The sequence below is a fragment of the Condylostylus longicornis genome, unplaced genomic scaffold, assembly GCF_029603195.1.
Source record: "Condylostylus longicornis isolate FDR11 unplaced genomic scaffold, ASM2960319v2 ptg000027l, whole genome shotgun sequence".
Taxonomy (NCBI): Eukaryota; Metazoa; Arthropoda; class Insecta; order Diptera; family Dolichopodidae; genus Condylostylus; species Condylostylus longicornis.
The window spans coordinates 8,026,927-8,044,009 of record NW_026577996.1 but is presented as its reverse complement, the minus strand read 5'-3'; the positions used below and the strand labels follow the sequence as shown (position 1 = coordinate 8,044,009).

General features: G+C 29.0%; 1 protein-coding gene across 3 annotated transcripts in view; it reads right to left on the bottom strand.

Moving 5' to 3' along the window:
* LOC129607486 (myosin light chain kinase, smooth muscle) overlaps window positions 1–17,083 on the bottom strand; it is a 108,145-nt gene that overhangs the window by 37,321 nt on the left and 53,741 nt on the right. The window contains exons 1-8 of one of the 3 annotated variants that reach the window (XR_008696816.1): window positions 13,828–15,706; window positions 13,004–13,762; window positions 12,021–12,797; window positions 10,117–11,709; window positions 5,394–6,101; window positions 5,104–5,276; window positions 4,674–4,866; window positions 2,733–3,478 (exon numbers count right to left, since the gene is read on the bottom strand). Coding sequence is in view for 2 of the 3 variants with exons in the window: in XM_055518515.1 (XP_055374490.1) it covers window positions 85–217; window positions 292–1,600; window positions 4,674–4,761; window positions 5,104–5,276; window positions 5,394–6,101; window positions 7,308–8,129; window positions 8,674–9,381 (3,941 nt within the window). In the remaining variant the exon portion in view is untranslated. Of the gene's footprint in view, window positions 1–84; window positions 218–291; window positions 1,601–2,732; window positions 3,479–4,673; window positions 4,867–5,103; window positions 5,277–5,393; window positions 6,102–7,307; window positions 8,130–8,673; window positions 9,382–10,116; window positions 11,710–12,020; window positions 12,798–13,003; window positions 13,763–13,827; window positions 15,707–17,083 lie in introns of those variants that run through there. The other 2 variants (XM_055518515.1, XM_055518514.1) reach the window with 2 other exon arrangements.

The following is a 17,083-nucleotide window of genomic DNA, read 5'->3' as shown; positions in this document are numbered from 1 at the left end:
TATTTAAAAATTGTATATTTTTCATCTGACTTCCTATAAACTCATTTCTACATTATTTTCACATATATAAAAAAAATAACATACCTTCATAAAGTCTCTAAGCCAAACAACATCTGGAATAGGATCACCAACTACTTCACAACTTAAGATGACGGTATCACCTTCATATGCCTCACTAGAACGCGGCTTTTTAACAAACATTGGTTCTTTTGAATACCTAAAAAATGCAAATTCAAAAAAAAAATTAAACTATTAAAACTTATAATTTTAAATAAATCACAAAATACTTACGGCTTATCGCTGCCTCTCAATACAGATGGTTTAGAACTACGTAATTCTTCTTCCGTTGCTTCTTCTATTATAACTTTACAAGTACTCTCAACTTTGCCAACTGGATTTGAAGCACTACAAACATAAATACCAGCATCTTTGACACTAGCTTCTGCTATAATCAATTCAACGAAACCATCATAATTTAGTGTTGCTAAAATTTTTCTACTCGGCCTTAATCTTGCTCCATTTCTATGCCACGATACACCAACTGATGGATATGCTTCAACTTTAGCCGTTAAACGAATTTCTTGGCCTTCTTTAAATACATATACAGGATCCAAGGGCATATAAAAATCTGGAGCAATATATGCTCTAATACCTTTATCAACTATTAGAGAACAATTACATGAAACTGAACCTAAATCATTTTTAGCTGTTGCTGTATAAGTTCCAATATCATCTAGAGTAGTTTTGGATATTTCTAATGTATTAAATTGACCATCATCACATACTAAAAATCTTCCATCATTTTCAATTTCACTGCCATCTTTTGACCATGTTATAGTTGGATTAGGGTAACCCACAACTTGACATGTTAATCTAACAGGATACGTTACTTGAACACGACGATCTCTTAATCTCATCGTAAACATCGGTATCATTTCACTAGCTTTTTCATCTTCCATTTCAACATATTTTTTCAGTTTACTATCAGCTGCATAAATCTTTGGATCTGAAACAACTTGAAGGCGTGCAAATGTTGAAACTCTTCCAATACTATTACTAGCTTCACATGTATAACGCCCGGAATCGTTATCATCTGTTTGACTTATTCGAAGACGACACGTGAAACCGACCTGCTTAATCATAACACGATCTGTAGACATTATCGGTTGACCATCTTTATACCATACAATTCGTGGTCTAGGTGTTCCTTTAACGACACATTCCAAAACACATTCTTGATCTTTAAGTGCTTTCATTTGACCAGATAAAATCTTAATAAATTCTGGAAGACATTCTGCTCCACCAATTGTAACAGGACTACTTGTTTGAACAGATGGACCCCATCCATAACGATTTCTTGGTGTTACACGAAAATGATATTCGCATCCAGGTTTTAAATTAAATGCATCATATGAATTAATAGGTGTCATACCAAGCTCTCGCCATTGTGCACCACCATCACTACCAAGTTGCCAAACGTCAACCCGGTAGGCAACTACCGGAGCTGAATCGCCTGGAATAGGTTTACCCCATTGCAAGCTTATATGATGTTTACCAGCATCGACAACTAAAGGATGTGACGATATCGGACCAGGTGGATCTATTAAAAATTAAAAAAAGAAAAAGAATTGCTTAATATTTTTAATTTGCTAAACAATTCTATTATATATTTATTTTTCGTAATTCAAACAATTTTCACTATTCCAAATAGATTATCCAGAAGTTTAGTGTATGCAACTTAAATAAACCTAATTTAAACAAAGCGTATAATTTTTTTTATGTTCTGGAAGTTTCTCAGAGATCTTGTGGAATGTAGAAAAATTGAAACAAGAAGTCGACCGGAATCTGGTCGAATTTAGGTAGCCAGAAAGTTTAATTCCTTTCTGTATTTGCAGTATAGTTTCAGTATAGGACTTAAAGAAAGTTAGCAAATTTCAGAATTAATCAACGATATCATTACTATAATATTTAGTCTACTTACTATAACTGCTTATTAAATTTCATATACTTTTTTTAATAATAAATCTCAGAGTTTCTCATTGTATTACAGATTATATTAATAAACATTTTTAGGTGTACAAATGACTTACTAATGCCAGTATATTGCTTTTATTAAATTTTTATTTTTGATCGTCCTTTTAAGGTCATAATATACTTACATTAAATAATTTAAGTTGGAGTTATTAGAATACAGTTTGATTTAATTGAGTATAGCAGACAATAATCATAAAATTTTTTCATTTCTCGTCACATCGTAAAATTATAAACTTAGAAAGTGGATGGAAAATATTGTTCTCATAAGGTACGAGGAGTAAGAAGGGTTTTTTTTTAAATTAAAGCTCACATTGGTACGTAATTAGTCAGAACTATGAACGAAGTTAACGTAATTGTCATAAATTACATTAATGATGTATAATGTGTTACATGAATATTTAAAGAGAGTATGTCAAAATTTTATTATATCAAAAAAAGAAATTAGTGCAATACTGTTTTAATTACAGAATAAGTTAATTTGACATTAGATCTGTATTTTGGTAAGGCTTCCTTTCACTTCAAAAATCGATGTTTTCATATTGCTCTTAATCAAATTCAAATGAATATATTTATATGGATTAAATTATAATTTCCCTCTTATTTTAATCTAAAATTAAAGAAATCTCAAGCTGATATCGAGAAGTTTATATCCCTGGAAGTTTTATACAATTATTCACAAAATAATAAAACATACCAAGTAATTTTATTTTCGTGCTCACAAAAACTTTTTTCCCCGGAGAAAACAATTTTTATTTTCCATTTTTATATCAAAAATAATATAATTATATGTTTATGTAAAATTTAATAATTCTTATGTGTTTTTTTAAAAATGGATTTTCAAAGAAGTTGTGTAGTTTTAAAATAAAAATAAAATTTAAATACAGTATACAAAATTGTAAAATAAGTATGTAACATTATTTTTTTGTTTGTTTTTTTTTTGGTTTTTTTTTTTAATTTATATAATTATTATTTATTGTTTTGCTGCATTTCCTTGATAATTTTTTTTTTGTGCTTTTTAATTATAAAATATAATTTATTATTTTTTTATTTAATTTATTCGAGTTTTAAATAAAAATTTTATGTTTGTTTTTCTTTAAAATTCCTGCAAAATTATATATGTATGTATTTGATTCTTATATATTAACTGCTGCTTGTATGGATGTATGTAAAATTATTGTATATTTTAGTTCTTTTATATACAAATTTATTTTATAAAAAAAAAATTAAAAACAATTTAAAAAAAAAAATAATTTTAAATAAAACCTTTAAGTAAAAAAAAATATCGTTATAATATTTTGTAGATTTAATTAATTTATACAAAAAAAAAAAATAGTGGGGCTCAAACATCAAACTATGAAGTATAACTGTAAAATTTTCATTTTGACTGTTATTTTATGACTGCATATAGAATTCGTTTTTCTTTTTTCATTTAGTTGATGCATTTCTGAAAGAAGGTTTCGGAAAGAAGAAAATGTCACATTAATATTTATTTTACTTTTGTTTTTGCATTTTGAACATAATACCATTCAAAACAACAAATATTTGCGAATCACACAGTATTGACAATCGCAACATAATATATAAGATGTGACACTTAACTTATGTGACTTACACTTACAAAAATTACATAAGATGTAAAATACATAAACTTATAAAGAAGAATACGTAAAAACAAACAAAAATACAATTTTACAGTTTTGTTTCGCAACCGCACATAATATACTTTGATACAAGATATGTGTATGTACATCATATGTTATTAATCGTAACGCTTTTATACTTTTAAACAAATATCAATACGAAACTAATAAAATAATCTATAATTAAAATATGTAGTTATTTTTTTTTTTTTAAATAGTCTCTAATAATAATTTGTTGCCAAAATTTTTAAAAGATTCGAAAATTTGACAAAAACATATATATAGGTATTTGATATATATTTATATTTCGGAATAGGATTCTTCCAAACTTTATTCCATACTATGTTTACCAAATTTCAAAGCGCAATCCCGGGATATCAAGAAATTTTTCCATTCTTTAAACTTTTAGATCTCGTTTCCGAAAAACTTCACAATTCTACAAAAAGACTTCATAATTCAGATAAATACATTGCAGCCCAAATAATGTTTAGATCCAACATCAGAGCTCTAAACGCTACTTTAGACAACTACAGACTTTATCTCAAGTTAAAATGAAACTATGAGCTTAGTTTTATAATCGCTCTAAATAGCTCATCACTTGAAAGTTCGAAAAATTGTGCGTAATTTCGTATCACATAAATTTTTTTCATAGTAAATTTGTATCACAACAATTATTGTGTACATTAAGTTTGGGGACAAAATTAATTGAGCCGTTTAAAATTTGAAAAGACTTGAAAAGAACGTAATACGTAGAACGTAACTAAATAAATAATAAAAATTTTCAAAAATTAAAATAAATCTTAGGAATTGAACAATATTACATTGGACTCTAATCTGAATTTTTTAAAAGCCTAAGATCAGGAATATTTGTAAAAGGCTGTCTACTTATACAATCAATGATGGATAAAAGGAAATTTTAACATAAATATTTGCTTTTAACAACGATAATGAACAAGTAGTTTATAAATATATAATTTTTTTTAAATATAATTTACTTACTCTTGAAGAATGTTGTTTCTGGATATGCATCTAGGGGTCTACCCCAACGTGGTAGTGTTGGAGTTGCAGATCGAGCACGTTCTTTAACCTACACGTGTATAAATTTATAACAGCCAAAATTATTTTTTGTTTTTTAATAAATATATAAAATTTATTTAGTTTCTTTAGGTTCTTTAGGAGTAGGAGTTTTAACCTATGTGTTTATGCAATTTTCAAGCAATTATTAAATGCATAGCATGAAAGTAAAGAAAATATTAATATAAAATTAGTATAAATGTGGTTAAATAAAAATTTTAATATTTATAGTTAAAATAAATTAATTAATAAGTAAATGCACCTGTTAAAAATATAATAAAATCTTCATTAAAAAAAATATTATTTTGACTTAATCAAAAATATTCCAATTCGAAGATTTATTTCAAATACTTACATTCACAGTTGTGAAAATTCTATCTGAGCTAACTTCATTACGTGCTACAACAAAATATGTTCCAGAATCTCTAGTTGTTGAATCATGAATTGTAAATCGTATATAATCATCATGTGCCTCTCTTGTAACACGTTCCGAACGAGTTATATCTTTTGCTCCCTTCATTAAAGTCACTGAAAAGTGAATGGTTAAAATTAAGTGAATTTAAAAATACCTCGTGAATTTTTAAATAATTTCCACAACATATTTTCATAATAATACGATATGTTAGAAACATAATAATAACTTACATTTCGGTTTCGGATCACCTTGCACTCTAAACGAAATTGAGAATGGATCACCGACAAGAATTTTCATTTCAGATTCTGGTTTCGATAAGAATTGAACTTGTTTTGATTTGCCAGCATCACCATTAATAACAACATTTGCAGTTGTTTCAATTTTACCATATGCATTTGTTGCACGACATGTGTACGTTCCATCCCAATCAAATCCAGCATTTTCAATAGTCAATATATGTGCGTTTGCTTCAGAAAATGATTTTGTAGCTGATTTATCAATTGGGTGTTTATCTTTAAACCACTGAACATCAACTTGTCCACATGTTTCAGCAAATTCAGCTGTAATAGCAATTGTACCACCTACAGTTACTATATGTGTACCCAATGGAGAAACTAAATGTGGTTTATTTAGATCACGATGGAAATAACCTAGTGTTTTCTCTTGTATATAACGTTCTTTTCCAGCAAAATCAACATGATGTGATATTTTTTCAACATTAACATTATTGTCAGCCTCACATACATAATTACCAGAATCTTTTTGTGTCGGATTTTTAATAACTAAACGACATAATCCATCAGCTTGATCATATTGTAAATATTTTTTCTCATCGGCAGCAATTGGTACACTATCGCGAATCCATCGTATTTTTGGTCTTGGAACACCTCGTACACGACAATCAAGTACCAATTCATCATCTTGCAATGAATAGTTATCTGTTTTTTTGGCAAACGATGCAATACAAATTTTTAATTTTAAAAATTTATGTAACAATTTTATTTGAAAATTATTTTAAACGTTAAAGATTTTTTGGAAGTTAAATTTTTTTGGATATTTTTTTTTCAGAATACAATTCGGAAATTTAAGTTTAAACAATTTTTCCTTAACGTAACATTCTGCTCTTGTATTCCATCTGCTTGTGAATTCCCTTCATCACTTACTGTTATAGCGTTTCATGAAGATGCTGCAAACTACACTATTTTGCCGTTTCAATCAAGGAATTCGAAAATAGTAAATGCATAAGCAACATCTTAAATAACATTACAATGTTATCGCTCCTCTTTTAATTTATTTCTAATTTCTTTCCTAAATGCTTACAAAAATCTGAGTGTATTTTATGAACAAGTATACCCATATCGTATAAAATTTTTGTAGTAACTATAATAAGTAGTTACTTTGTTATAAAAATTTCAAATTAATAAAATTTGACATCTACGTACATTAAACACTCCTTTACTATTCAAGAGTTGCCACCTCGTGTATAAATTGCAGTAAAATTTGCATGGTGCTTACAATTTTTCGCTCACAATTTACGTAATATTAAAAAGAATCATTAGTTACAAAAAAGATTTTGAAATAAATTTACAAAAGTAAAGTACGAAATATAAAAAAAAATAAAAAATTTTAATGCAAATTTCGTTAATAAATTGTTTAAATAATTAAATTTAGTTTAATTGCATTTAGTGCGTGTTTAATTAAATATTAATTAGTTTCACAAAATGTTTTTTGTTCTTTTTATGGTTATCTTATTTTATATTTACATTTTAAATTAATAATAAACTCGCAATTTCTTTAATATCCTTTGAACTTAACTTCCAAAATAACCTCAATTTTAAATTAACACTTATATAATCTTTACAATATGACAAGAATCAGTAAATTTACATGACTAACAATGACATTGAAATCTATGACAAGAACATACAGTAAACAATACAAACACAAGTACAGTTCTTTTTTTCATTTTTAATATCAAAAATTCAAAATTCAAAAAATTCATTATTGTTTGTTTACTTTATGAATCTGTTCAAAATAGCTTAAAAATCTTATATGTATATATTTTGTATTTAAAATTAGAAAAATAGAGAGGATTTAATTTTTTTTACAAATATGTTATTATATTGTATATTATATGAATATACCTCTTATGAAACGAGTAAATGTAATTGGCTGTTGAGATGCTTCATATCCCTTATGAACCCTAAGATGTGAAAACGAAAATGATTCACCATATTGATTTTTAGCTACACATGAATAATTTCCAGAATCATCTGGTGTAACCGAAAATATTTCTAATGTTGCTAAACCGTTATCATATATTGTTCTATATTGTGTACTTGGTTGTAATGGCATATTATTTTTCAACCATAAAACATCAGTATCACCATCATCCATAATATTACATGTTAATCGTATAGTTGAATTTTCCATAGCAGTTCTATCACGTAATTCTGTGGTAAAAACAGGTTTCTTTTTCGAATCTCTAACATATAATGATGATGTACTATTAGATAATGCTTCACTCATTGATCTGTATCTATTAATTGTATCACGTGATACTGATGGTGATAAACGATCTCTACTCAAACGTGATATTGATGATGCAAAACGATCACGATTTTTACCAACTCCTGTTGAATAGTCATTATCTTCATATTTATCATAATAACCATTTGTATATGGTTCATCATCATTTTGTCCTGATGTATCAGTTTCTAATATTAATTTGTCAATTTGTGACGTTATTTCATCACAAATATTATCACTTTCAGCTCTACATATAAATGTACCAAAATCACTCAGCACTGGGTTACGTATTATTAATTTTCGTATACCACCCGCTTCTTCAATTTGTCTATAACGACCGCTTGTTATATCAAAATCATCTTTAAACCATGAAATTTTTGGTCGGCCATGAACTCCTACTTCTAATGTTATTTCATTTCTACGTGAATCGTATGATTCTATTGATGAATTCATTTCGTTTTTGTTTTTTTTTTGTGTTTAATTAATTTTTTTTTAAGAAGAAAAAAATAATTTTTATTTTAAATGAATATTATGTAAAATGTTTAAGTGAAATTATTTAAGGGAAAATAATTTGTTTATTTCGAGAAGGAATTTAGTAATATTTTAAGTTTTTGTAATGAAAGGGATTGAATAGCGTTAAAGTGAATTTGCTTCGTTAAATTTTATTCAAAATCAAAAAGAATTGAAGAATTCATTGAAATTCATTGAATAATATAAGGAAAAATTTATATAAAATCAACTACACTAATAATAAAGGCTGGATCCGTTGGAACACTTTAAATCGGATCTAAATTTCAAATATTTCGTTACTAAGTAAAATGAACACAAAAATAAAATCAAGCAAAAACTTTCCTAATTAAATGAAAGTTCAGAGTTAAATAGGCATTATTACTTTCAGAAAAGAAATTTGTTGGCATTTTTAAATTCACTTATTGTAAAATTAATTAAGTTGGAGGTAAAGAGAAAAAAAAGAGCAAATACCTTTAATGAAAGATGAAAACGATGATGGTAACCAATCGTCACTTTTTTCATAAATTTTAACATTAGATTTTATTTCAATTTCATTTTGCATATTCTTCAAGCAACATTTATATGTACCAGAATCCTCTAATGTAGCATTAAATATTTCTAATGTTACAAGACCATCTTTATTGTTTGTCATCTTATATTTTGAACTAGATGGATGTATAATTTTATCATTTTTATACCAGACTATCTCATCGGGAACACCTCTAATATAACCATATATGTATGCTCTATTATATAATTCGGTTGTTAAATCTTTGAAATTTGTATCAATAAATATTTTTGATTTTTGGCTAGCCAATTGTTGTCGTTCCATTGTTATTGAACGCCGTCTTTCAATTTCTTCAGTTAATTCTTGGAATTTCTTTTCTTTACGTTCAGATTGAATTCGAACATGATCTGTTATATCCAAAAATTTACTAATTTTCACTTTACTCTTTTCATTTTCTGCATGACATACATATATTCCAGTATCATCTTTAACCGGATTTTTAATTATAAGTTGAATTGTACCATCCTCTTGTTCTTCAACACTAAATCTATTATCAGAATTTAATGATGATAAAATATCTATATTATCCTTTTGCCATAAAATTTTTGGTTTTGGATCTCCCGTTAGCTTACATTCCAAAATAATTTGATTGTTATGAGATTGATATGAATCTGAAATTTTTTTGATGTTTTCCCCCAAAAATTATGATGAATTAATTGTTATGATTAATTTGTAATTTATATTTTTATACAATTTCCTATTTCTAATACAATATTTTTCTAAGTTTTTTTTCTAATTATTTTTCTTTCCTTTAATTATTTCAAAATTATAAAATAATTAATACAAATTACAAATTCGTCTACAAATTTTCGAAAAATGATTAGGCGAGATTATGCATTATGCAATCTAATGCAAACTGTACTACGATTGAATGAATTCGTGCTATATATTATAATAATAATAACATAATTATGCGAAGCCTAAAATCTTTCTATACTATTATTGAAATTTATTCTATAAAAATTTTCAATATTGTATCATGGTTTACATCTTCACAATTCGAAGCCATATTAAGTTATATACAAACTTTTCCACAGAAGCTATTTACAATTTTTTTATATACAGTAGATTTTTACAAATATTTAAAAATTTTATGCGTCTTTTAATCATTTAGTGCTATATAGCTATTTTATAAAAGAGAAAAATTTAAAGTATTTAATGCGTATAGAGATAAGCTTAAAACATAAAAACAAAAATAATTTTTTAAAACACATTAAAAATTATACATACCTTTCTTACATAAAATTGTAACAACAATTGTAAAACAGTTTCAAAAGGCGTTTTCGAACAACAGAGGATTCTATCACTTTTACATTTAACGTAAAATTTGATTTGAAGAAGCCTACCTTTTATACCGACCGTAAATACGGGTGCAACTTCTTCTACCTTTTTAGCTTTAGGGAAGACCAAAACTTTACAAGATGTTTCTACAGTATTTTCAGAACCACGTGCAACTAACTTGTATTCACCAGAATCTGCTTCTGTAAGCTGGTCTAATACCAAAACCGCTAAATTATCTTGGGCCGACATTTTCGATTTAGGACCGAAAGCAATAGGCACATCACCTTCTGGTCCAACTTTAAACCAACGACATTGTGGATCTGGTCCAAATATAGCAACACTCATTCGAACTTTAGAACCTTCCGGAACCGTTCTATTGGCTAATGTATTAGCAAAGTGAAGATTTTTCTTTGGATCTGGTGGTGGAGGTGGACTACGACGTCCACTATATTCTTGAACTTGAGGTTGTTTCTTTTTTTTTCCTTTTTGTTCTTCTTCAGCTGGTCCTGCAACAGAGCTTTCGCGAGTTGATGGCGGTTTAATGGAAGCCTCACGTGAAGCCGCTTTCGATGCATCCGTATCTTCTGATCTAGTTGGTGAAATTGGTCTAACCATTCTCGGTTCAACGACAACTTGATGTGATACTTCAACTTCTTCCAATCGATTCTCAGCTCTACAGGTGTATTTACCACTGTCTATTGGTATCGGACCAATAATAAATAGCTCACAAGTACCATCACTATGTTCCGTTAACTGATATCTTTCACTAGCTTCAATTTTAATGCCATCTTTAAGCCATGTTATTTCTGGTTGAGGTAATCCTCTAACATGACAATTAAGAACAAGTTCATTGGTTTTACCAGAATATGTATCCTTAATACCACGAGTGAATGTCGGAGCAACATCACCACTACCTGGATCAGCATATACTTCAACTTTACATGAAGTTATTACTTCACCAGTACCATCTTTTGCAACAACTTTATATGTACCGGAATCTTCAACAGTTGGGGATGGTAGTTCAAGTGTGCATAAGCCTTGATTGAAACCAAGTTTTGATTTTGGCCCAAAAGCAATTGGTTGATCATCACGGAACCATTTTACTACTGGGTCAGGACTCTGAACAAAGCATGATAATTTTAGTTTAGTGCCTTCAGCGACAACACGATTCATCAATTTTGTTGGGAAATGAATACCGATTTTCTTTTCACGTTTCTGTTTCTTTTCAGGCTCAGCAGGTGTAGATGGGGTGGGTTCCTTAGAATCCTTTGGCTCTTTTCCACCTTTACCTTTCTTTTCTTTTTCAGAAGGTTTTTCGACCGCTTCTTCACGAGGGTGCTTTTTCATCAAATTTTTATCAGCATGGAAAACACCATGGATATTTTCAGCTACCACTGAAGCTTCGTTCTCAAATAGTACGTAATGTGCTACTTCAGATTTACCTAAGTTATTTTCAGCTCGACATGAATATTTTCCAGAATCATTTTTGTTTGGTTTATCAATTATTAATTCACAATTTCCATGAACATCTGTTACTATTTCAATACGTTCATTTGGTGTAATTTGAATATTGTCTTTATACCAAGCAATGTCTGGTTTAGGATCACCACGGCAATGTGTCTCCAAAATTAGTTCATGTCTATTTAAATGATAAGTATCTAAAAATAAAATCAAAAAAAAAAAATTAAATAAATTAAGCGATCATGAAATATAATATCGATTCAATCTAAAATAAATAAATTTTCGTGATCATCAAATATTTGCGTAACAATTTAATTATTTCATTTAATTGTTACGCAAAAGTTTAAAATCTAAATTTAGATCGAACTATTTTTTCCTTCAAAATCAAATAAAAGAATCTTAAAAAAAAAAAAAAAATTTCACTATCAATTCAAAAAAAGAATTTATCACATTTTCAAATGACTGAATAACTTGATTATGAAACAAGTTATTATTGCTGCTTGCTCACCTTTCAAGGCTCGAGTGAAAACTGGTTCAATATCAGTAGTCGTTTGAGTGCTATAAACTTCTAACTTAGCAGAGCTTTGCACTTCGTTTGCCGAATTTCGAGCAATTAATGTATATTCTCCGGAATCATCTTCAGTAGGACTAAGAAATTCTAAAACTGCCATGCCCATAGCTGACATATTCCTTATTTTTGGACCATAAACAACATTTTGTCCATTCTTTAACCACCTTATTTGCGGATCAGGCCCCACAATCATTGCTTGTAGTTTACATCTTTTGCCCTCGGGCACATAACGATTATGCAAAATTGAACTAAGATAAAGTTTTTCTTTTATGGATGGTTCCGGTACAGCAACATGTCGACGTTCATATTCCCCAGTTGGTGTTTCTTGTTGTTTTTTTCGCGAAGGTTTTGGTGCCGAGGTACCATCTTCTCCAGCTCCAATTGTACTTCCACGTCTTGAACGTGTTTCCTCCATACTTAAGCTTAAACTTAAACTAGATCTTCTTGACGTTGGTAAATTATCGACAGCAACGGTGTGTGAGGAAGTAGCTTCACCTAATTTATTTTTAGCAACACAAGTATATAAACCAGCGTTTTCAGCTTGTATCGGTTTGTTAATAATTAATTCGCAAATTCCGTCTAAATGTTCGATTTGCTGTATACGACTATCTAATACAACTGGCAACTGATCTTTCATCCAACTAATTATTGGCCGGGGATTGCCACGTACCTTTGTGCTTATTACCAAATCATTTTCAGAAGAATGATATACATCTAAAGAAAATTAAAAAAAATTTAATTAAATGAAAAAAAATTATAACTGACACATTTGAATAAAAAATGCATACATACGAATAGCATATGAAAAAAATCTAAAAAAAAAATGCAAAATGTTGCAAAATTGTATTGGAACAAAACGTGTACTGAATAAAAAACAAATAATACAAAGAAAAACACATTTTTTTATTGACCTATCTTACCTTTTATTGGCAATGCAAACATTGGTTCCGATTCATCACCTTCTGTTTGAGCCGAATGTACTTTTAAATAACACGAAGTATTGACTTCGCTATGATCATTTTTGGCAATCAATTTATACACGCCTGATGCTGAAGCTTCAAGTTCATTCAATTCTAAAACCGCTCTACCTTCATTTGAGAGATTTCTAACCTTAGCGCCCCATTGTATTGGCTTGTCATCTTTTAACCATTGTATTCGTGGATCTGGTCCCAAAATATTGCAACATAGTTTTACAGATGAACCAATTATAGCGATACGATCTCTTAAATGTGTGGCAATTCTTAATTTTTGTTTCGGGGATACTTGTGGTTCGTCTTGAGCACGAGTATATGCAGAAACGTATTTACGATCTGATTCTGCTTTAGATTTCATAGCCTCTTCCATAGCTTTCGCTGCTTCAGCTTGCATGGCTTGTGAAATAAAATCATGTGCAAGATGTACACCACGCCCATGCCAATGGCGATTTTTAACAAATTCAACATTGTGAGAAATTTCAGCTTCTCCTACGTTGTTAACAGCTTTACATACGTACATTCCACTATCTTTATCAGACGGACGATAAATTAGCAATTTATGAACGCCATGAGCTTCTTCCAATATTGTAAATTTGAAACTTGGTTTAATAGGTAGCCCTCCTTTTGTCCATGTAACTCGTGGCCTAGGAACACCATGGCAATGACATTCAATAGTCAATTCGTCATCGTGCAAATGGAAATAGTCTGCAAAGTTTGAAATTTATGCATAAAAATTTTTTCAAAAAAAAATTGTAATACAAAATATTTACCTCTTATTAAACTAAACATTGGCGGACTTGGTTCGTCTTTAAAGACTTGATAAATTGTAACTATTGCAGTTGATTGAGCCTCATCATTTGGATTCAAAATAAGACACGTATATTCACCTGAATCCATTATCGTAGGATTAATTAAAGTTAAAGACAAAATATTATTATTGTTTATTATTCGGTAACGTGGGCCTGGATCTAGTTGTTTTCCATCTTTAAACCATTTAACGGATAATTCTGGTCCAGCAACTGCACATACCAGTCTAACATTTTGACCTTCTTCGGCCGCTCTATCAGTTAAGAAATTAATAAATTTAGGTTGCCGCGCTTTTTCTCTTCTCAATTGCCAAGTAGCGTCCCTTTCTTTCTCACTTAACAATTCACGTTGTTCGCTTCTAAATTTACGAATTCTATCAATAAATTCCTGACCTTCCTCTTCAGCAATACTTTGCCATAATTTTTCTTCTTCAGGATCTGGACGCAAAAATGATTCAACTGATGATTCCTTTGTTTCTGGTTCGGGTTCTTTTTCTTCATCTTCTTCTTGTTCGTCTTCATCTCGGTATTCATCGTCAGCTTCTTCTACAGCATATGAGGCATCTTCATCATCTAAATCTTCGTCGTGCTCTTCTTCTTCCTCAGCAGCCGCAGCTTCTTCTTCAAGTCGTCTTCTTTCTTCCTCCTCCTCTTCCAATCTCTTCTTTTCTTCCGCTTCAGCTTTCAACCGTTTTTGTTTTTCTTCAAAGGTTTCTCCTTTAGGTTTCTGTTGCATTTCTTTTGCTTTAGCAGCCTCTTCTGCTGCCTTCTTCGCTTGTTCTTCCATTTGAAGTGCCAATTTACTTTTACCAGCGGCCTTTGATGGTGGTTTCTTATCAGGTGCGGGTGGTGGTTGATCAAACATTTTTTTACTCGCTTTTGATCCAGGTGGAGGCCCCAAATCCAATTTTAAAGTTAATTTTGGAGACGGTGAACGTTCTTTCTTTTCTTTTTTTACAGCTTTCTTTTTAGGCGCTTTCTTTTTTTCTCCTGCTGGACTTTCTTCTCGTGCTGGACTTTCATCTTCTATACCAACAGAATCTTCACGTGCAGGCGATTCCGAAACTTTACTGTCCGCTGAGGCACCTCTACTTTTACGTGGTGTCCTCTTAGCTTTAGGTTTTTTCGTAACAACTACTTCTTCTACAGGTTCGGGTTCAGCTTCTTCGTATTCTTCAATTAGATAAATAACTTCGACATTCGAAACATCCATGACGGCAGCGCGATCGATAACAGAAACATCAGATGTTATATAACGTGCGGGTGGATCTTCTGGTTCGGTAATATCCATTACAAGTGCTTTATCAAAAACTAATTTATTGCTAATTAATTGAGCTTTTAAATCATGACCGAGTTCAAAAGGTGTTTTTTCCTTTTCTTCGCGTTTTAAAAATGGAGTTATACTTCTCCATTGTGATGGTACTCCCGAAGGAGTAGCGCTCCGACGATTCATATACGCAGAAAATGGAGTTTGACTACGACCACGAACTGGTGTTAGAGAGCTTCGATCTCTAGCTGCTACAGGAGTTGGCGATTTCTTCTTCTTTTTTGTTACTGGTACAGCTAATGTATCCATACTAGATTCACGTTCTTCAGCTGGAGCTGGTTCTCCTTCTGGTGTTTCACCATCTGTCGCACCCATTTTTTTTTAAATTTTTGTTTTTTGTTTTTATTTAATTAATTTTTAATTAAAAGTTTTTAATTAATATAATCAATATATTTCTAAAAGAAATATATTTCGAAATTATGAAATATACCGATTTTTTTTTTTTTTTCGTCGAATTCGATATTCAAATAATTCGATTATCGACCGCCTCGATGGAGATTAAAATTACGACTAAAACTTTTTTAAAAAAATTTTTGAAAAAATAGATTGAAAATCAATACAAAAATAAATTTTTTATTTAGTTGGCAATAATTTATTGTTGAATTTTATATCATGTGCCAAATTCACAATTAAATTTTTTCTAAAAAATATATCTAACTCTGTCATTACTACAATATGAGAAGTTTTTTTCTTTATCAGTAAATAAGTATATGAAAAAAATAAATAGGTGTTAAAAAAAGGCAACCACATATGATAAAAAGAGACTTATTGAAATTCGTTTTTTTAAATTTAATTAATTTTAGAAAAATAATTTCACGAATTGATTCATATAATGAATATAAATAAAATACATAAATAAAAGAATATAAATACAGGAAGTATTTTTAATTTAGAACTGATAATATTGAAATAAAGAAAAAACACCTTAAAAATTTGTTTATAATCTTAAGTATTTGTATAAAATAGATCAAAATCAAGCAAAATTAACTTAGTTACACTACAGAAATTTGTACCACAATATTGTTCTTCTTTAATAATAACCCCTATAAATATATAATGTATATACTGACCTCAGACAAGTAGATAATTCCTCACATTTTCACATTTTTTTTTTTTTTTTTGTGCACTAGAACTTATTATATAGAGCAAAATAGAACTGCAATTTCATTCATGTGCAAAAAAATATATTGTTCGCAAAGCAAAAAATAACAAATAATAAAATTTTATCAAGCTATGGCTATATAAACAGCTGATTAATATAAAAAAAACAAAATAGAAATATTATATTCATGCACTAAAAATTTCATATATAAACTAAATTTAAATTTAAATAAAAAATAATTATATATGCCATACAGGTATGTAAATTATACTAGTCTTACTCATTTCTTTTGGCTTATGCCAGAAATGCATTTATATATGAGAAACTTTTTTCATTTTTAAAAATATTCTTAATTTAACTAAATAATTTTAATTACACATTTAAAATAATTAACCTCAATATATTATATACAAGTTAAATAATTTTTAAAATATATTTAGTTTAGCAGTAAATATTGGATATATGAGAAATAATAAGAATGATTATTTGTATAACAGTTATTGTTATGAATGTTTTTTTTTTTTTTGTGCCAAAAATTTAATAATTTTACAGTTGACTAACCTCATCTTTTTTGTACATCGCATTCATTTTGCATGAACAATAGTAAATTTTGAATACACGTATAGCTGGTAACAATAAAATACTAATACTTTTTATATTATTAAACTAATGTAATGTTAGTTCAACGCTAGTTTTACTATTAAATATCAGCTTAGACCAAGAAATTATTGAATTATCCAGAATTATTGAATATGCAGTATAAAGAAATATTTTTTTTTGCGATTTTATTC